General features: G+C 38.4%; 1 protein-coding gene across 4 annotated transcripts in view; it reads right to left on the reverse strand.

Moving 5' to 3' along the window:
* Window positions 1–21,798, reverse strand: part of LOC138696179 (FK506-binding protein 15-like) — a 296,343-nt gene that overhangs the window by 173,829 nt on the left and 100,716 nt on the right. For all 4 annotated transcript variants that reach the window (XM_069820787.1, XM_069820785.1, XM_069820786.1 and 1 more), the window contains one exon: window positions 4,983–5,243. In XM_069820787.1, coding sequence (XP_069676888.1) covers window positions 4,983–5,243 — 261 coding nt within the window. The remainder of the gene's footprint in view (window positions 1–4,982; window positions 5,244–21,798) is intronic.

Here is a 21,798-nt window from a genome sequence, read left to right on the forward strand (position 1 = left end):
TCATAGATGTAGAGACATCCTGCATTTCAGAGTTACATATTAGTTTCAATATCAGGGTGGAAAAGAGAAAACCCAAAGATTGAAATTGTTACCTACCAAAGGTAAAGAATAGCTTTTGGTAATAGATCCAACCTATAAGTTTCTCCCTTCCTTACCTACAGTACGTTCCAATATGTAACTCTGAAATGTTGAATGTCTCTGCACAGTGACAGTGCAAAAACCATAAAATCTCGCAAAATATTATTACAATGAACCTCCAGGTTCCTTAAAAGCCAGTAAGTAAGTAAGTCAGTTTTTAGGAAAGACGAACTTCAACAGAGAGGGCCTACAGTCTCTAAAAGGATTTAACATATTTTGCTTCATTACCCTCATCTGCACGAGTGATAACCTATAATTGGCAGGAGTATCAAAGAATCATGGTATCAATCTGTCAATGATCTTGGTTTCAATTTGTCAATGGAGATATGAACATTCTTCCAATTAACGGAAAGTTTAAATATTTTGTCTCTGCATTCAGTAACTGCAAATGGGCCATCACGTGGCAGAAAGATGGACCATTATGAATGTTTTCCATCTCTTTCCACTAGCTATTATGTCATCTGAATTACAACTTGAGTGGTAGGCGTCTGTTTTGTATTCTGCACAATATTATCAGCTGATTCATTACTAAGGCAGACCTTAACATTGCATTGGACTGAAATCAGACACACAGTATGTCAATATGTCACATTGTGCCATTTACAGTTGCCAAAATCACTATAGGAAAACAAAAGGGAATGATATAAAATATTTCAGGTTCCCGAAATATGAAAAGTTTTCTGTAAAATGGGTCTGCATGCAAAAGAAGAGACGCAATCAACACAACTACAGGTAAGATGAAATCGATTATGTTTCCAGAGAATAAAACTTGTAAGAATTTAATATTTTATAATTAAATAATAAATTATGATATTATGTAATAGCAATACTTGAATATTAACATTTCTATTGCATACTATTTAATGTCCAGTCAGCTACATTTAGGCTCCCTCCAGAGACTCAGAAAGTCTTGAAATTCAAACAATATATTGTTTCATAGGGTAAAGTAGGATTAAATTAATTAATTAGATTTAATATGACAATATATAATAAATTTTAAGAGCATTTTTACTCTCCTTGCATATGAGTGCCAATTTTAGTATCTTTATTTTTAGCAAGAATATGTTCGGAATATTTCAATACCGAAACTTATGAGAAGACATGCAGCTAATTATTTTACAATATTCACCACAAAAATGTAGAAAGTTAAAGTTCGATGCAATCCCTATGGAAAAAATATTTGGTGATGATCTGTGAAATTTTAATTTCAGCAGATACATTAAATTCTGAAACAATTAAAAACTTAGAGGAGGAAAACGAAATACCGAACTTTCAAAAAAGAAAAACTATTAATAAGAAATAGGAAACTAGAAGAAGAAAAACGATTACTATATAATGGATTGAGAACAATCAAAATTATAAATAAGGAAGAAATGGATAGAAAGTGACAGCAATCTCTTTGAAATACTTCACTCCAGGACAAGTTAGAGTAGTTCTTTCAGGATCTAAAAAGATCCATTGGTCGTCAAAAGATATATCAGTTGCTATATTTCTGCAAAGTGTTAGTTGTACAGCATAGGTCTACATATATTTAAAAAAATAAATTACAATACTTCTCTCCACTGTAAGCACTCTGCAAAGTGGGCTTCAAAATTAAATTGTCATCTGGGAGTACGAAAAAATTCTCAATTTCTGATGAAAGAAAAGAAAGAAAAAAAAAAACTATTTGAACACAAGCTTGTCATTTGATGAAATTCAAATTTCTAAAAAAGTTTGTTTTGACGAAGGAAATAAAAGAATTATGGGTCCACATAACACTGCACAAGTAATAATGGCCCAAAGCTTATTGGAAAAATGGGAACAATCGGTTTTCTACCATTTTCACACATCAGTGACAGAGTCAATTCTAAAAAATATCATCACTGAAGTTAAATCCATAGGTTATCCTGTATATTCAGTAACCAGAGATTTAGAAGGTTCCAACAGAAATGTAATGAAAACATTTTTTATAAACTGCAAAAACTCTTATTTTAAGAATCCATATGATGCATCCAGAAACATTAATATTTTTGCAGACACATCAAACTTTTTAAAATTAGTAAGGTACCATTGTATCAATAGAGGATTTGTTTTTCATATGGGGGAAAATATCGAAAAGTCTTGTATACAACATTTAATAGGCCAGTCTCAAAATGATGATAGACTTGCACACAAGCTGACACAACATCATTTAGATGTAAGCAAAACCCAATGTCAAAAGTTTAAGACAGCAGCTCAATTATTTTCTAGAACAATTTCCGAAGCATTAGAGTTTTGTGGTGAAAAGCAACTTAGGTATTTATAGGATTAATAAATTCTTCATTTGATGTATTGAATTCCAATTTCCCATATAATAAAGAGAAAATAAAATGTGCTTCTGGAGTACATGAGGGAGAAAAAAAAAAAAAAAAAAAAAAAAAAAAAAAATTTTGAAGTTGACATGGTTATGCAGAAAATTACAGCTATGAGCTACAAACACAAGCTACCATTCCAAGTTGAAGTTCAGATAAACAACAATTCATTAAGAAACTTCTTCGAAAATTTAAAAACTAACTTTGGAATTAAATATGTTTAAACACGCAAATTGAATCAGGATGTGTTAGAAAATTTCTTTCTTTTCATTAGGGGAATATGTCATACTAATGACAATCCTACTCCTATAGATTTCGTGCGTCATATAAAAGCATGTGTGTTAGGAAAACATTATTCATCAGTAGATGTTTTGAACAGAAACACTGATGGTATTGAAGATGAGCAATGTTTTTCTTGTGGAGAGCTTTCTGCTCTAAATGAAGAGAAATATCAGACAGACCAAGTTCTGCATACAATTAAAACACAGAACACGACAGTGCTTGTGATGACAATATCATGAAAGAAGTGAATGTTTTTTCTGGAAGTAACAGAGTAGATAAAGTAGTTCTCAACATTATATCAGAGAAAAGATTGAAATATTTCAGGAACACAATTTCAACGTCCTCTTCATTGTCAACTTGGTTTTGGCATATTCCAACGTATCAGAACTTTTTTTCACCTTTTGATGATCCAGGCTTCTTGTTTTTACTTAAAAACTCTACCAATAGTTTATGGTTTCGAGGGAAAATGGGAATTAATTTTGCAACAGATTCAACTATACTTATAAAATTATAGTGATACTTGCAGACACAAACATTATGTGGTGTCTGTACCCTTTTCACTACTTCACACAATGCCATACATCTTGACTATATTCACAATATTAAAATTCACAATCCTAATTGTACAATTTCTCTAAATTGTGACTGTCCATGTTTAACCAATTCTACTAAAGTTAAATATCTAGGAATACTAATTGATCAGCACCTTAGATGGGACATACATATTGCATTCTTAAGTAATAAATTACGTAAAATTATATATAGATTTAATCTTCATCTTACGATGTTTGGATGACGTATATATGTCCGTTGATGTGACATTCCCACTCGAAGTTGTGAAATTTTTCTTTCATGCCATGGCATGATTGTGACTATAATAGCATTTAATTCATATATATAGATTTGTTATACTTCGTTCTTACCTCCCTATTAATATTTTAAGATTGTGACAATATCTTTGAAAAATATTGGAGTGCAAGAGGTCAAATGACTTTATTGTCAAACGCCTGGTATTAGAAAACAACAACAACATATTTTAAGATTTATTTATTTATCCTTGGTGCAATCTGTATTATGCTATGCCATTGTTGGTTGCGGCAATGTTTCTAAATCCATAAGAAAGCCGCTGGATTTACTATAAAAGAGAATAATCAAAATTTGTCTGAAAAAGTCTACTGAATATCTTTATTTGATTTTAACATTTTCAAATTGGAGCAGATATATAAATATACATTATTAACCTTCTTTCATAAGAACAAGAAAAATTTTAACACATATTGACATAATTATAATACGAGAAGAATTATATTATTTTATTTTACAGAATCCAAAAGTTCAATGGCTGCTGGTATGAAACATGGCTTCAACTATGCCTTAAAACTTTACAACAAATTAATTTCTCAGTATTGGTACCCTGTTTTAGCTAACGTAAGTATGACTCAATTTAAACTGAAAATTACAGAAATTATTAAGGGAACTTAACATAGGGTTAGATAATTAATTGGTAAATATTAGTCTTATATTATTATACTTGTGAATATTGGTTATAAACATTTTCAATTGTGATTGTTCTTTATCATATAGGCTCGTTTTTTTTAATCTGTGCTATTTTATTTGTTATATTGATTTAATCTTCTTCTTTCTGCTTATCTACAGATCAGTTTATTCCTGACCAAAAGCATTTGCTCATATGGGAGTAAATTCCTTAATTTCTATTTATGTTTTATGTATATCATAGTTTCTTAATGTATCCTTTTAATGTAGATAAATGAACTGTTCTTGTTAAAAAAAAAAAAAAAGCACTTGTGGAGGACGTAGAGATTAGAAAGTTGATTTTCCCACTTTTATCTCAGAGTAACATTTTTTTTCATTCTTTATATGCTTCATGTACTATAATAATCATACCATTATAACATCTTTAATGCCAGGGGCTTGACAGCCGACATCATCACTGCAAAAAAAAATTCTTCAATGCATGATCTGTGTTCCATTGATACATACGTCGATGGTGATTTTCTTGGGACATTTTCGTGTAAAACATCTGAACCAATTATTTATCATTTATTTAATCTGACAAGATTAAGGCCGTAAGGCCTTCTCTTCAATCCTACCAGAGACAGAGACAGAGACAGAGAGAGAGAGAGAGAGAGAGTGTGAGTGTGTGTGTGTGTGTGTGCGTGTGCGTGTATGTATACTTAATCTCCAACTATAATTCATTTTTATGAGACATACCAAAAACTGATGCTGGCCCTGGAGTTGCGACTGTTGTTGCTGCCAAGGAACAGAAATGGGTTGGTACACAGCCATCTGCTGGGGCAAAATCCCACTTGTAAGGGATGTTGGCACTGTCATGCTCTGAACAGTTTTCTCCTGAGGCACATTTCCTGCTGCTACAGCTGTTGCTCCTGCTGCTGCAGGTCGAGACTTCGACAGGCGTATCTTTAAGGGTGCCTTGTTTACAACATCTGGAGCACTGTCCCCACCCAGTTCCTCCTGAAGAAAAGTGAGAAATAATGGATGTAAGCATAGGAAGAGATACAGGGGAGAATGGAAAGGTACAAAATCTATACTGTCTCTCTCCATAATCTATACAGCTCAAAAAAGAAACCTCACATAAACAATGCAGTTTGTACCACTCCATGCTCATGTGGCATGATTGGTTCATGGCATCTCCCTATCTACAGTACATAGCAACTTTCCTCAGCACGGGTTCTCTCTGAGAATCACAGGGTGTTACATAAATTCTGTCTTCTTATTCAAAGTATATTATAGTAGAAGCCTGTTTATCTGAACCACTTCGGATATATACAGTACATATTTTCTTTTTGGATAATCCCTTGTTACTATTTTTGGAAGTGCACTAACAACTATTTCGCATCTACATCATGACAGAATTGAATACATGCAGAATAAGTTACAATCTCTCATTCAACCATAACTGTAACTGGTTTCATAATTCTTGGGGTACATGGTAAATGGAACAAAAGGTATAGTAGTGGCAAAAAAAACCGGTCTGATGGAATAATCAAAGTCCCCAAAATGAGCACTACGCATGCCACGCCCTCATTCACAAGATAGCGAGTAATCTATTGAAATTGTTGTAGTTTCGACTGCTGACTTAGCCCATTTCGAAAGCCATTAGAAAATAAGCCGGTAAAATTCATGTTCTGGGAATAATAAGTTAATTAAGTAGTAAAATATCGCTGCTATCGAAAAGTATTCATAGCATTCTGTATCGATTACAAATCTGTGACAAGGTGCAACATATAACGTGATTTAGTAGCGAGTTTCTCAATCCAGTGATACTTAAATTAAATTAAGAGATGTAACGGAAAGGTTTGTTTTCACAAGCAATGCAAATTACGTGAAATTAATTCTAAATTAAAGCTACTCGTAGGACGTAGTCTCCTTTTAAATCACTTCTTGTATGACAGACACTCAAGGAACGTTGGTTCTCAAGTGATTCCATAGCACAGTGACTGCACAATAGACTGGTAACTAAGACTTTCGTGGTTCGAATCCTGCCTGAGAAGAAAATTTTTTTTGTTCCTTATTCAAATTTATTCCCAATACTTTTCCATTGCAGCGATATTTTACTACTTAACTAACTTATTATTCCCAGAACATGAATTTTATCAGCTTATTTTCTAATGGCTTTCGAAATGGGCTATGTCAGCAGTCGAAACTACAACAATTTCAATAGATTACTCGCTACCTTGTGAATGCAGGTGTGGCATGCACAGTGGCTCATTTCAGGGACTTTGATTATTCCGTCGGTCCAGTTTCTTTGCAGGATTCGAACCACGAAAGTCTTAGTTACCAGTCTATCGTGCTGTCACTGTGCTACACAATCACTTGAGAACCAACGTTCCTTGAGAGTCTGTCATACAAGTGATTTAAAAGGAGATTACATCCCTATGAGTAGCTTTAACTTAGAACTAATTTCATGTAATTTGCATTACTTGTGAAAAAAACGTTTCCATTACATCTCTAAATTTAATTTATGTATTACTGGATTGAGAAACTCGCTACTAAATCACGTTATATGTTGCACCTTATCACAAATTTGTAATCAATACAGAATGCTATGAACAGATTCTCCTCAAAATGGCCGCTGCTAGAGAAACACATATCAGACTGACAGCTCTGTTAGATGACGGATATTCCATATCTCAGGCTGCAGATAGGCTAGGAATGGCAAAAACTACTGCGAAGAGGTGGGTTCGTCCATACCTAGAAACTGGGGGGGGGGGGGGGGTTGAAAGACGCCGTGGATCTGTGCGTCCGAGAGTTTCAACGGGAAGAGAAGAAAGGGCAGTGCTCCAAATTCGTGAGCATAATCCTTTTATGTCTGCAAGTCAATTACGAACTGCCTCTCCATTCCCTGGAGGCCGTAAGACGGTTGGCAATCGTCTTAAGGCTGTGGGTATTAGGAACTATTGGGCTGCTTGTAAACAAACTCTTACAGAGGAGCAAGCCAAAGACTGCCTGGCATATGCTAACAGTCTAGATGGGATCGATTGGGGAAGAGTCATCTTCACCGACAAATCCCAGATCTCAACTAGTTGTGCAGGACCTGTTCATGTCTATCGCGAGGCTGGCCAATGGCAGAGTCGTGCTTATGTGGCTCCAAACCCAAAGCAGGGGCGCATTAGTGTCAAGTTCTGGGGATGGATGTCTCTCGAGATGGAGCAGGAATGCTACAGCAGATGGATGGGACTCTGTACACGAATCAGTATATTCATATTTTGCAGCACGTGTTTTACTCTTCCACCCATGAACGTTATCCAGGTGGACTATTACTGTTCCTGCAGGATTAATTACGCAGTACACAAATCGATGGGCGTTCAGAGATGGTTGTCAGAGAGGCCAGATATCGAAGAGATTGCTCTGCCTCCCCTTTCACCTGATATGAACGTTAACGAAAATGCATAGGCCAGACTAAAAACAAGGACGCGCAAACTGATTGCAGACAGACCACGTCGGAATGTGACGAGCTCTGGGAACATGTTCTTGATGCCTGGGAGGACATCACCTAGGATCTTGACTATTTTCGGAGGCTCGTCGATTCCATGCCTAGGAGAGCAGAAGCTGTCAGAGAAGCTGAAGGCTATTGGGCAAAATATTAGTAGTTCAATAGCCTATTTTATTTAATAATTTTTTGTATTTTTTGTAATTTTTTTAATATATTTTTTGTTTTGTTAGAGGAAGACCAGGTGCATCTTCCAAATCTTATTTTTTTTTAGGCCAAATAATAATCCACATTTTGTTTTACTAAAATGAAATTAGGTCCATGAGCTGTGACAATGAATATTACTGTCATATACTTTAAAAAAAAATGTCGTGCCACGGGAATCGAACCTGCGACCGTATGCACGATAGCAGCGCGCCCCAAGCACCTGAGTCATTCAATGAAGACGAAAACAGTAACCAGCTGCGTGGCTGTTGTTCAACTGCACAGGTGGTTTCGAGTCCAAGGAATATGCACCGATGCTCTGGAGTGAACAAGGCTCTGAAATCAGCTACGAGTGTCGGTCCAGTTTTTTTTTGCCACTACTGTACATAATATGTAAGCAAAGAATAACTTTTCACTTGACGAGACTTGAATTGAGGGTGTGGAAAACAGATTTCTCTACTGCACTCCTTAGAGCTTTATCACTTTTATGTTTGACTACAACACTTCGACTTATTTCACACTCTGCCATGATGTCATAACTGTGGGACAGGCTGTAATACCTTCCTTTCTGTCGTCGTCGACTACACAGGGGCAGGCAAAAAGGCACATACTCGCAAGGAATTCATAAGTAGAGGCCATTGCCTCCATGGAACTTATTGCTCGGAGAGTTGCCCATGAATTATAAAATTACTTCTTAACATAAACGTAAAGTTATTCTATGCAAAAATAATATGGATTGTCTAATGACCATATTGTACAGTCTCAGTTATATAGCCTACAATCTGGCTATGTTTTATTAGTTCACAATGATTTCATTGTTACTGTTGGCACTACAAGGGTTGATGCAGGATTTCTTTGACACTTATAATGTACAGCAGTCTAGACCAATAATTAATACGTGCCAGTTAACTAGAGGTTAGTACAAAAGGTGAAGGCTACTCATTCTTCACAAAGTACAATTTATTTCAGTCGGCAAAACATAACAACTTCGTGTCCAGCCACACCATGCTGCGTGTTCTTTAAGAGCAATATCGCCATCAAAGTGCTTTGTTTGATAATACTTATAATATTTCTATCAAAGACTTGTTGTATGTTGACTATGAATAAAAAACCTAACTCCCCAGTCAGTCGGCAAATGCCAATTTAATTATTTAAAACTATATACCAGTGAAGTATATGTAGTGCATATTGATTAAACTGCTCAGTATTGTGATTTTTTAAATAAATACTGTAACTGTGGAAATCATTAATCTTAGTACAACTCAACTTTGTTGAAATGAGTGATTGAAACATGAAACATACAACAAATGATTAATAAGGTTTAACTTGAACATTATTATATTCACAATTTTTTAAATCTTGGTGACGTGATAGCTGATATAATAGCGGCATTAGAAACTGCGATGGCAACATGTGACAAGATGAGAATCAGTCTGTGAGCAAACAACTTTTACTGGGAGTGGTTATGTAGTTACCAATATTATAATTATTATATCAATAATTGCTGAATATAGATCAATTTGTAACACAATTAAATAAACTGGAGAATGATTTGATAAAGTGTCAGTCAGCGCAATCTCGGGATTCCATAAGTAGACCTAATAGTAATGGTGGTGACAATAATAATAATAATAATAATAATAATAATAATAATAATAATAATAATAATAATAATAATAATAATGGTTTATTTAACCCGGCACAGTCAAAGCCATACAGCCTTCTCTAACACTCAAACAGGAGTAAAACTGTGATACAGAAAAATAAACACTAGAAATTTACAAAGTAAAGTACACTACAATTTTACACACAAAACTGAATAAAATAATCATAATGTAACTTTCAATTTAACAATAATGTTGTGACTTTTATTTTAATAACAACCACACACCTGTCAACAATGGGTATTCCACTCAACACAGCAACACAGTAGTCGTTATTGCACTCCACAGCATGACAATGACAATTCACATGTATTGAGAACAACAACAATGTACTTCTAATTTCAACTAATGTTTACAAAGCACTATATACAAAACAAAACTGTCAGTTCTCAGTTCACAGTTCGTTCGCCTTGGCTATTTCTTCTAGCTCACTCACTCAAATTCACGGTACGTCAAACCCCAAGCCTTCCAGATAACAGTTCACTGCACTTCGAACCGAAGACTTTCGGATACAGTTCACTGCACTTCCAACCCAAGACTTCTGGATACGCCGAACTCACCTGGGCGCTGCCACAGTCACTCACTCAAGTTCACTGCACCTCGAACTCAGATCCACTGGATACGTCTCCACTAACAAGCTTTCTCGCAGCTGACTATCTAACTAAACTTCGAAGGATGCTCGCGCCTTTATTTACTAAATCACACGTTCTCGAACCTTCGATCTTCGGGGACAATCTGTTTCCAGACGTTTCTCCTTACGTCCGTCCCCTCCACTCTGCGCCAGGTCTGTAGCTTCCCTTGCCGCACCATGCTTTTGCATCCGCCGAAGCCCGAGCCCCCACGTCCCGTGCCTCCTCTCCGCTGGACGCGCGCGTAGACTCTCGAGGCAACTAGAATCTTCCAGCACAGTTGCCACATTGCTCCCTCTTTAGGACTGTTCGTCCCGGACAGTCCCTTGGTAGGCCGCTAAACAGTCCAGGTCCATCACCATCATCTTCCCTCTGGGTTGTCACTGGATGTGGTACACCACGTCATTGATCCAGATTACCACGTGGTAGGGTCCATCCCAGGCACGCTGCAACTTCAGTGATTTTCCTTTGGTCCTGGCAGGTCGATACAGCCACATCAGGTCGCCCTCCTGGAATCCTGCAGAGTTGACTGATCTGTCGTAACACACTTTCATCCTGTCGCTGCCCATCTTGACATGCTCTCTAGTAAAGTCGGGCAGACTGCCTCATATTATCGCCCGTTCTCGGTTGCGTAATCACCGCAGTCTCGCTCAGTGCGCGTGTACCTAACGTAGCCAAATGACTCGTTAATAGAGAACGAACACGAGATTCTCTTGGTCCCGAGATTATCGATACTACTCACTCTCGACAGTATCGGAAGTCTAGTCGGGACTGTAATAATCAGGGAAAGGATTTATATGTAAATACATATTTACTTATAAAGCTAATATAATTTATATTTTGCATTATCTTTATGTTTCACAATGTGTAGGGTTGAAAAATCCTACTTTTATTTTCCATATTTTTCCATATTTTAGAGTTTAGTACATATTTTCGTTAATTTCCATATATTTTCCATATTTCATATAAAACAGTCCATATTATATTAGGTTTAACAATAAAACAAAACAAAATTCCATTAACTTTTAAAAATACATTTCAACAATAGAGATTTAAACACATGTTCAGTAATCCCTTTAACATCAGAGTTATTCGAAAATTAGCAGTCCTATCAACAATGGGAAAGTAAGTTACAAAACTGTATTAATTTAATTTAAAATTTTTAACAGACTTCAGTTGTGCAGCTCAACAGTTAAATGCCAGTCAGAGTACACATAGGTTCAGTTTTGTAAATCATACTATAAAGACGGTAAATATGCCAAAAGTACGTCATTCAGTCAATTTAAAATCAAAACTAACAAGTTACATTTCAGAATTTAAAGAAGATGGTTTATCAACTGACAATAAAATATTATTTTGTAATTTGTGTCAGTGTGCAGTATCATCTACACAAAAGTTCCTGGTGCAACAACACATTACAACTAGTAAACATCAGGCCAACAAACAACTAAATTCCAAGCAGAGACAATTGTTTTTAACACAACCAACAACATCGAATGTAAGATCTGAGTTTAACATCGACCTGTGCCGTTCTCTCATCTCTGCTGATATTCCTCTCTACAAACTAAAGAATAAGGTCTTCAGGGAATTCCTTGAAAAATATACTCAACATACAATCCCGGATGAGTCAACACTTAGGAAGACGTATGCTCCATCCATCTACGATGAGACAATACAGAAGATAAGAGATGAAATTAAAGATAGTTCAATTTGGGTTTCCATTGATGAGACTCCCGACAAAGAAGGTAGACTTGTTGGTAATGTAGTTATCGGTTTGTTAAGTGAACAATATTCTGAACGAATTCTTTTACATTGTGATGTTCTAGAAAAGTGCAATAACAAAACTATAGTTAAACTGTTCAACGAAGCTATGGGTATCCTGTGGCCAAAGGGTATTATGTACGATAATGTGTTATTCTTTATTAGCGATGCTGCCCCTTATATGGTCAAAGCTGGACAAGCATTATCTGTTGTATATCCTAAATTGACTCATTTTACTTGTGTGGCGCATGCATTTCATCGTGTGGCAGAAGTGGTCAGAGACAATTTCCCTAAAGTAGATTTGTTGATTTCATCAGTGAAAAAAGTATTTCTCAAAGCTCCCAGTAGAGTTAACGTGTTGAAAGAAATGTACCCTGAAATTCCATTGCCACCAAAGCCAATTTTAACTAGATGGGGTACATGGCTAGAAGCAGTTGAATATTATGCCGAACATATAGACTCTATTAACAATGTTCTCCTTGCATTGGACTCTGAAGATGCAGTCTCAATTGATACTGCGAAAACAGTTACCTGTGACATAAGTGTGAAGAATGACTTAGCTCACATTCAGCATACATTTTCATGCATCATAAAAACGCTCAAAAGTCTCCAAAATAGGCACCTTTCACTATCTGAAAGTTTTGAAATTATAAATAGTACTGTGGAACAACTGAATCGTGGTAGAGGTAAAGTTGCAGATGCAGTAAGAGCTAAGGTGGACACTGTACTTTCAAAAAACCCTGGATATGAAGAACTACAAAAGGTTGTTGCTGTGATGAGTGGTGAATCAACAGTGAAGATTAACTTGGACTTATCCCCAGCAGACATTGTGAAATTGAATTATGTACCAGTTACTTCTTGTGACGTCGAACGCTCTTTTAGTCAGTATAAATCTATCCTCAGAGACAATAGAAGAAGATTCACTTTTCAGCACTTGAAAGAAATGTTTGTAAACTATTGTTATGGTAACAGACAATAAAAATTGTGTTTTGTTGAAACTACATTGGAAGATAAGGTACGTCCATTATATTTTTTGTTTAGTTTGATTAAAATGTACCAATATTTAACGTACATAGTCATTTTTTTATAATTTTAAGTCCATATTTAATTCCATATTTTGGTAAAAATCCATATTTAATTCCATATTTTGGTAAAAATAACTACATATATATTTACATATTTCATATATTTTTAGTCCATATAAATCCGTTCCCTGGTAATAATGATAAGGAAGCAATGCCGCTCGAGCCATGCAGTTTTATAGGAAGCATTGGCTTACACATTTCCCGGTCCTTTAAATATTGTGAATTTATTTCAACTCAACAATAGGATTTTATTCTTCCAACGACAATTCCCTTCTACAATTCACCTTAAACGCTATCATCAACAATAGGATTTTCACTCAGCACAGTATTCGTTATAGCACTCCACTGACGGCAATGACAATTTACTTGGACTATTACGAACAACAATGAACTGTTAATCTTAACTAATATTTACAAAGCACTATTTACAAATCAGAACTATCAGTTCTCAGTTCACAGTTCTTCCAGCTCAGTCACTCGAGTTCACAGTATCTCGAACCACAGACCTTTAGAGACAGTTCACTGTACTCGAACTCAGGTCCCACCAACTGCGGTCCACTGCACTCGAACTCAGGTCCCTCCAACTGCGGTCCACTGCACTCGAACTCAGGCCTTCGGATGCTGACCAGTTGCGGACGCACAGTCAAGTCGAACTCCGGTACATAAGACTGGCTTGCTCTGTTCACTGGCTTACTGACTGAACTAATCATGAATGACCACCCACACTCCTTCGCCTCCGTAATTTATAACCACAGCAACGTAACCGAGAAATTTCGAATTCGCGATTTTTCCACTTCGACGGGCTTCTGGAAGAGTCGGGAAGGTCCGTTCCCCCTTCACTCCGTAAGCAGCAGCTGCGCGCGCAGCCTCCCTTTGCGCGTAGGCCCTTTCCCTTCTCTTCTCTCCGCCGCGCGCCGTCCCTCAGTGCTTCGTGGAGCCCGCGCGATCTGCTCTCTTGCGGGACGCTGGTCGTGAGTTCGAATCTCACGTCGCTGTCACATTGCTCCTTCCTTAGGGCTGCTCGTCCCGGGCAGTCCCTTGGTAGGCTGCTAATCGGTCCAGATGCACCACCATCATCTTCCCTCGGGGTTGTCGCTGGATACAGTACACCACGTCGTTGATCCGGGTCACCACGCGGTATGGTCCATCCCAGGCACGCTGCAGCTTTGGTGATTTTCCTTTGGTCCTGGTAGGTCGATACAGCCACACCAGGTCGCCCTCCTGGAATCCTGCAGAGTTGGCTAATCTGTCGTAGAGCACTTTCATCCTGTCGCTGGCCATCTTGAGGTGCTCTCTGGCCAGTTGGTGAACTCCATTCAACTTCTCGGTGAGTTCTGCTACATAGTCAGTTGCTGGCTGGTTGGTGTGCCAAACAGCAGATCACAGGGCAGGCGCAGCTCCCTCCCGAAGACCATGTTTGCCGGTGTCATCCCTGTTGTATCGTGGACCGAAGCTCTGTAGGCCAAGAGGAACAGTGGTACTCTGGCATCCCAATCTCATTGATGGTTGGACACCACCTTCCGCAGGTGCTCTTCCACGGTTTTGATGTAGCTTTCCACCATCCGTCGGATTGTGGGTGGAGGGGAGTGGTCCTGGTTTTATGCATCCCCAGACGCTTGAGCAATTCGCCCATCAGGTTGGATTCGAAGTTGCGCCCCTAATCGCTATGCAATTCCTGGGGTACCCCGAATCGGCAGATGAAGTTGTCAAGCAGTGCGTCGGCCACCGTCGAAGCCTCTTGGCTGGGAATCGCGTACACCTCTGGCCATTTTGTGAAGTAATCCATGGCGACTAGCAGGTAGCGGTTCCCGCGATCCGTGACCGGGAACAGTCCAGCAACGTCGATGGCGATCCTCTCAAAAGGAGCTCCCACGTTGTACTGCTGCATGGCTCCCCTGCTGCGTGTCCTTGGTCCGCAACTGGCTGCACAGGTGTCGCATCTTCGGCACCATTGTTCCGTGTCGGTTCTCTGATGTAGCCAGTAGAACCTCTGTCTTAACTTGTCCAGCGTCTTGTTGGCTCCCAGGTGTCCTCCAGTCACTCCAGCATGAGTCTCCTCCAGCACTTCCTTCACCTTGCTCCTGGGCAGGACAAGTTGTTCTATGCAGGTCCTTCCATCGGCCGACTCCCAAATCCTCTTCAGGATACCGTCCTTGACAGTGAAGGATTCCCACTGGGCCCAGTAGCTCTTGTAAGTGGTACTACGGTTGGCGATATCGGCCCACACTGGTCTCTGGCCGGACTCTACATCACGCAGTAGCTGCCCAATGTTTGGGTCCTCCAGCTGCTCCCTCCTTAAGGCGGCGTTATCCCATCCTGGGCTCGGCTGGGCGGCAATTGCTCGGACTGCGTGGGCGCCATCCTGCTCTTCTACTTTCAGGCAGTGTTTGCAGCCATCCGGGCACGGGCGTCGTGATAAGGCATCAGCGTTGGAATGTTTCTTCCCCTGGCGGTGTTCAAAGGTGAAGTTGTACTCCTGCAGATGTTGAACCCAACGGGCGGTCTGCCCTTCCAGATTCTTGAAACCCAATAGCCAGGTGAGTGCAGAATGGTCTGTCCTCAGATGGAATTCCTGGCCATACAAATATTTGTGGAAATGCTTCAGGGCTTCAACAATGGCAAGAAGTTCTCTACGTGTCACACAGTAGTTTCGCTCAGCCTTGGATAATGTTCGGCTGAAGTACGCAATCACCCTCTCTTGCCCGTCCTGTTCCTGAGAGAGTACTCCGCCGATGCCTACATTGCTAGCATCCGTGTCGAGTGTGAACTTCCTTGGCAATTATCTGTTTCTCTTCTCTAGCCTGGCGATCCACCAACGCGAGGATGTGCTTGTTTTCTACAGCATGTTGGTCCATCAGCACACTCGTTTCCTGTTGACGACGTTCGAGAGCGCGAATTTTGCCGTCAAAATGGTCTACATCCTGTCTCAACTCGGCTACTGTCTCGTTTATAGTTGTAAAATTCTCATTTAGTTTATCCAAATCGGCCTTAAGTTCGTCTTTCACGATGGCGACAATTCCATCTACGTGGGCCGAAACGCTTTCAATTTGCGTAGTGACGTCATCTTTCACTCCGCTTATGTCGCCTTTCACTCCGCTTATGTCGCCTTTCACTTCACTTATGTCGTTTTTAACCTCACTAATGTACTTGTTTATTTCTGCCTTTACCTCACTTATGTTGTTTTTCACCTCACTAATGTGCTTGTTCATTTCACTAATAAGGTATTTCATATCTGCCTTTACTTCACTTATCTCGTTTTTCACCTCACTAATGTGCTTGTTCATGTCCGTGATGGCTTGCAGGATCTGCTGTAGCGTAGGGTTATCCACTATGTTATTATGTCCGTCCACTTCTGACACCAAATGTAACTTTTAATTCAACAATAATGTTGTGACTTTTATTTCAATAACAATCACACACCCGTCAACAATGGGTATTCCACTCAACACATGAACACAGAAGTCGTTATTGCACTCCACAGCACGACAATGACAATTCACATGTATTATTGAGAACAACAACAACGTACTTCTAATTTCAACTAATGTTCATAAAGCACTATTTACAAAACAAAACTGCCAGATCTCATTTCACAGTTCATTCGCCTTGGCTAGTTCTTCTAGCTCACTCACTCAAGTTCATGGTACGTCGAACCCCAAGCCTTCCAGATAACAGTTCACTGCACTTCGAACGGAAGACTTTAAGATACAGTTCACTGCACTTCCAACCCAAGACTTCTGGATACGCTGCACTCACCTGGGCGCTGCCACAGTCACTCACTCAAGTTCACTGCACCTCGAACTCAGATCCACTGGATACGTCTCAGCGAACTAGCTTTCTTGCAGCTATCTAACTAAACTTCGAAGGCTGCTCGCGCTTTTATTCACTAAATCACACGTTCTCGAACCTTCTATCTTCGGGAACAATCTGTTTCCAGATGTTTCCCCTTACGTCCATCCCCTCCACTCTGCACCGGGCCCGTAGCTTCCCTTGCAGTGCTTCACCATCTGCCGAAGCCCAAGCCCCCATGTCCTGCGCCTCCTCTCCGACGGACACGCGGGTAGACTCCCGAGGCAACGAGAATCTTCCAGCACGGTTGCCACAATAATATAATGTAAACAACAAGTCAATAGAAATCAGACATAATATATAACATATAGAAAGAAAGGAAAATCCATAATAAAATGTGAATAGTAGGTCAAAATAAATGCGATATACAAAGTATAAAAATATGACAATAATAATAATAATAATAATAATAATAATAATAATAATAATAATAATAATAATAATAATAATATAAAACAGTGAAGTACAAAGCATACAATGAACACATATTTTTAGTTAATAATAATAGTAGTAACCCTGTGAATGGGTTACATCAGCTTCTTGTCTATGCGGATAACGCGAATATGTTAGGAGAAAATCCACAAACGATTAGGGAAAACGCGGAAATTCTAGCTGAAGCAAGTAAAGAGATAGGGTTGGAAGTAAATCCCGAAAAGACTAAGTATATGATTATGTCTCGTGACCAGAATATTGTACGAAATGGAACTATAAAAATTGGAGATTTACCCTTCGAAGAGGTGGAAAAATTCAAATATCTTGGAGCAACAGTAACAAATATAAATGACACTCGGGAGGAAATTAAAGCAGAATAAATATGGGAAAAGCGTGTTATTATGCGGTTGAGAAGCTTTTGTCATCTAGTCTTCTGTCAAAAAATCTGAAAGTTAGAATTTATAAAACAGTTATATTACCGGTTGTTCTGTATGGTTGTGAAACTTGGACTCTCACTTTGAGAGAGGAACAGAGATTAAGGGTGTTTGAGAATAAGGTTCTTAGGAAAATATTTGGGGCTAAGAGGGATGAAGTTACAGGAGAATGGAGAAAGTTACACAACACAGAGCTGCACGCATTGTATACTTCACCTGACATAATTAGGAACATAAAATCCAGACGTTTGAGATGGGCAGGGCATGTAGCACGTATGGGCGATTCCAGAAATGCATATAGAGTGTTAGTTGGGAGGGCGGAGGGAAAATACCTTTGGGGAGGCCGAGACGTAGGTGGGAAGATAATATTAAAATGGATTTGAGGGAGGTGGGATATGATGGTAGAGACTGGATTAATCTTGCTCAGGATAGGGACCAATGGCGGGCTTATGTGAGGGCGGCAATGAACCTCCGGGTTCCTTAAAAGCCAGTAAGTAAGTAATAATAGTAGTAATAAAATAGTGAAGTACAAAGCATATAATGAACACAATATTTTTAGTTACACACAGTAAGGAAAATTATGATTATATATAGCTCAAGTTATAGATATACCATTATCGGGAAATACGAAAACAAAAAGATAAAATAAGTTAAATATCACTAGAATACAAAAAAAAAAAAAAAAAAAAAGAAAAAAAAAAAAAGTGAATACATGGGAACATGCAAGACAAAACTCAGTAAGTTAGTTTGGCAACTCGTCAGAAGGTAATTTCCTAACTTGGATTTGAAAGATTTCAATGTTCGGCAGCCCTTGACTTCAGGCGGCAGAGTGTTCCAGTGAAGAGAGGTACAGGCCAATTACTTTATGGTTTGGGCGAGTTCACTGTTTGTTCGAAGGGGTGTTCATTTTAGTCTTCCCATGGCTGCGTTAGTGGTCACATCTCGGGAGAGTTAGTGTGGACATACAGTCGCGCTAAGGATGTACTACACCACCACTGTCCTGTGTATTGCAATTTATTGTGTTTGTTACGTACATTTCATTTAGTTACTTAAATAGTTGTAGTGCTTCTGTTTTGTATTGTTTAGTATGTAGTATTTATTGTCTAGATTCACTGCTACTTTCTGTTTGTGAAAATGCTGCCTGTTAGAAGCAAACTGAAAGGTCAGGTATTGGATTTGCAGTCGCGAGAAGTCGTGAGCAACATGTAGTGCTTTATGAAGATAGCGTCGGAAGAAAAGTCGTAAAAAATGTTGGAAAATTTGCTGTGTCTGAGAGCTGAGTTAGCCAAATAATAAGGGAGACTAAAGACATTGATGATCAGCGCCAAAATCAACTGTGGGCAACTTTAATGAAGCTGTCATAAGACGAACCATAGCACAAGTTCTATATTTCACAGAAACAGTGACCCACACTTAAAAAAATAAATATATTATTGAAATTGAAAGATTATCGACTATGTGGGAGGTATCTCGACTTTGAGGAAAGTTATTTTGAAATTAGGATTTCATTGGAAAAAAAAAGAACACAAAATAATCGCCAAATTCTGGTGGAGCATCACAGCATTAGGGCCAAAATTTGCAGTATTTGAAGTAGGCTACAGAGAAGAAGGCCGCTCCATCTTTTACATGGATATTATGATGATGATGATGATGATGATGGGAAAGGCAACAGTGAAGCACTTATGAACATTACCCGTATTTCCGCATGAGTATATTTCATTGTTAATTAGTGATTAACTGTTAAATATAGTGATTCGATTGCTGCTCATTGTATTTCCACATTAATGTTTATTAGTGACTATTGTTCCAAACTGCTGCTCATTGTAATTCCAGATTAGTTTATTTCTTTAGTGTTTATTATTGTTCCGAACTGCTGCTCATTGTATTTCCATATTAGTTTACTTCTTTAGTGTTTATTAGTGACTATTGTTCCAGAGTATGAAGTGAACACAGTGACAGGAGCTCAAAATTATGCAGACGCTGCAACGTGCGAGAGAGCAACGTGAAATTTCATTTCTAATATGACTGTATTTTCCTCCCTCCATCCAGAAAATGCTCGCTCCGTCTCGGATCGGTCTCTCTCCCACAGTTGAACCTTCTCCTCTCTCACGTCGACAAGCTGTCACCATAAAGTAACTGGGCTGTAGCAACAATGAAAGATGAGGAATAAAGAAATGATGTGTGGAGTGGAATTTCTAGTGTGTTATTGCGTTGTGATCGCATATTAATATTATGATAGCGAGAGAGAGTATGAAAACGGGCGTATAAATAAGAGAGGGATAAAGTGTGCATAATTCGATATAAGAGAGAGAAAACGAGTGCAGATTTCTCCTCTCATGTAACCTAAGTCGTGATAACTTCTCGAAGGAAGGTGAGATATGATCATAGTATCGAACATTACAAATGAACCAGATGCATGCGTTATGAACACATTGTAGTTTCTGAGAGGAATCAATCGTGATATCATTGAACAAAATGTCGCAATAATCGAAGTGAGGTAGAATGAGTGTCTGTACCAGCATCTGTTTTAATTCAAATGGATAATGATACAGTCTTTTTAGTGAATGGAGAATAGAGAATGTCTTCTTACATGTATATTTAATATTGTATCCCATTTGAGATTAGATTCGAAATGCACTCTGAGGTTTTTTACGGTACAGCTAAATGAGATGATTGTTTTATTCAGTTTCACAGGTGGAATATTCAGGTCGTTGACATCAGGAATTAATCTATGGTTCGCGAACAGAACAGCCTGTGATTTACATGCGTTTAGGTTAAGTCCAAATTGTTGAGACCAGGAAGAGATGAGTCAAGATCATCATTTAGACTATTAATGTTGTCATTTAGTGCATCAGGACAGGCTGAAATATATAATTGAATGTCATCTGCATATATTTGATATCTAGTGCTTAAATGATTTATAAATTCCATTTATATAAATAGAGAAGAGCAAGGGACCTAATACTGAACCTTGAGGAAGTTCTGTGTCTACAGTATGCCAGGATGAGAAACGGTTATTAGATATGATATACCACTGCCACCGGGTATATACTCATTGCAGTGTGAATAAATACATACATAATGCTGGCGGCCAGTAAGGTAGGAGTGCTTTCTGGTGGTAGCACTATCAGAAAGATGTAGTGTTTGTAGTTTAATCAATAGTAGATCGAACCCAACAGAATCAAAGGCTTTGTTAAAATCCAATAAAGCTAGTACAGTAGCCTGTTATTTATCCATGGATGCGTGTATGTCCTCAGTAACATTCAACAAAGCAGTAGAAGTGCTAGGGTCATTTCTGAATCCTGATTGTAAAGGGTCTCAAAGATTAAATTCAATAAGATAATCTGACAACTGCTTATGAATGATGCATTCAAGGGCTTTAGATAAAACAGAAAGAATGGAGATTGGCCTATAGTCTTTGGCAGAAGTAGGTGAATTTGCTTTAGGAAGTGGACGTACCAAAGCTTTTTTTCCAGAGTTGCAGATAAGCAGATGTGATAATTGAAGAATTGAAAATATGGGTTATTACGGGAAGCAAGACATCAATTAACTTATTGATAAAGACTATGCTTATGTTATCAGTGCCTTGTGCTTTAGATTTAATGCTTTTAGGAGCCCTCCTTACTTCAGAAACAGTACTGTCTGAAAAGAAAAATTTTTCGCGAGGAGGAGGATGATTAGCTAGGAGAGTATTAATTGTATTTAGTTTTGACTGTTTTTCAGGTCGTATAGTGGGAGGTGAGGTAAAGTATTCATTGAGTTTATCAAGTAGTATGTTTATAACTTCAGTTTCTGATGCTTTCTTCCCTACTCCCATATCACGTAAGTTATTCCAAAGACACTGTAGGGGAATGGATGGGTCAACAAGACTCAGGACGTGATGGCATTTAGCATTCCTAATGTTTTGTGTGGTTTTGTTTCTAAGTTTTTTACAGTTGTTAAAGTTTCGGAAGATTTGTTGTGTCTGTACTTCCAGAAAGCAGCGTCACGTGACGTCATAAGATTACTAATACTGTCA

This window comes from Periplaneta americana, chromosome 3, assembly GCF_040183065.1.
Source record: "Periplaneta americana isolate PAMFEO1 chromosome 3, P.americana_PAMFEO1_priV1, whole genome shotgun sequence".
Taxonomy (NCBI): Eukaryota; Metazoa; Arthropoda; class Insecta; order Blattodea; family Blattidae; genus Periplaneta; species Periplaneta americana.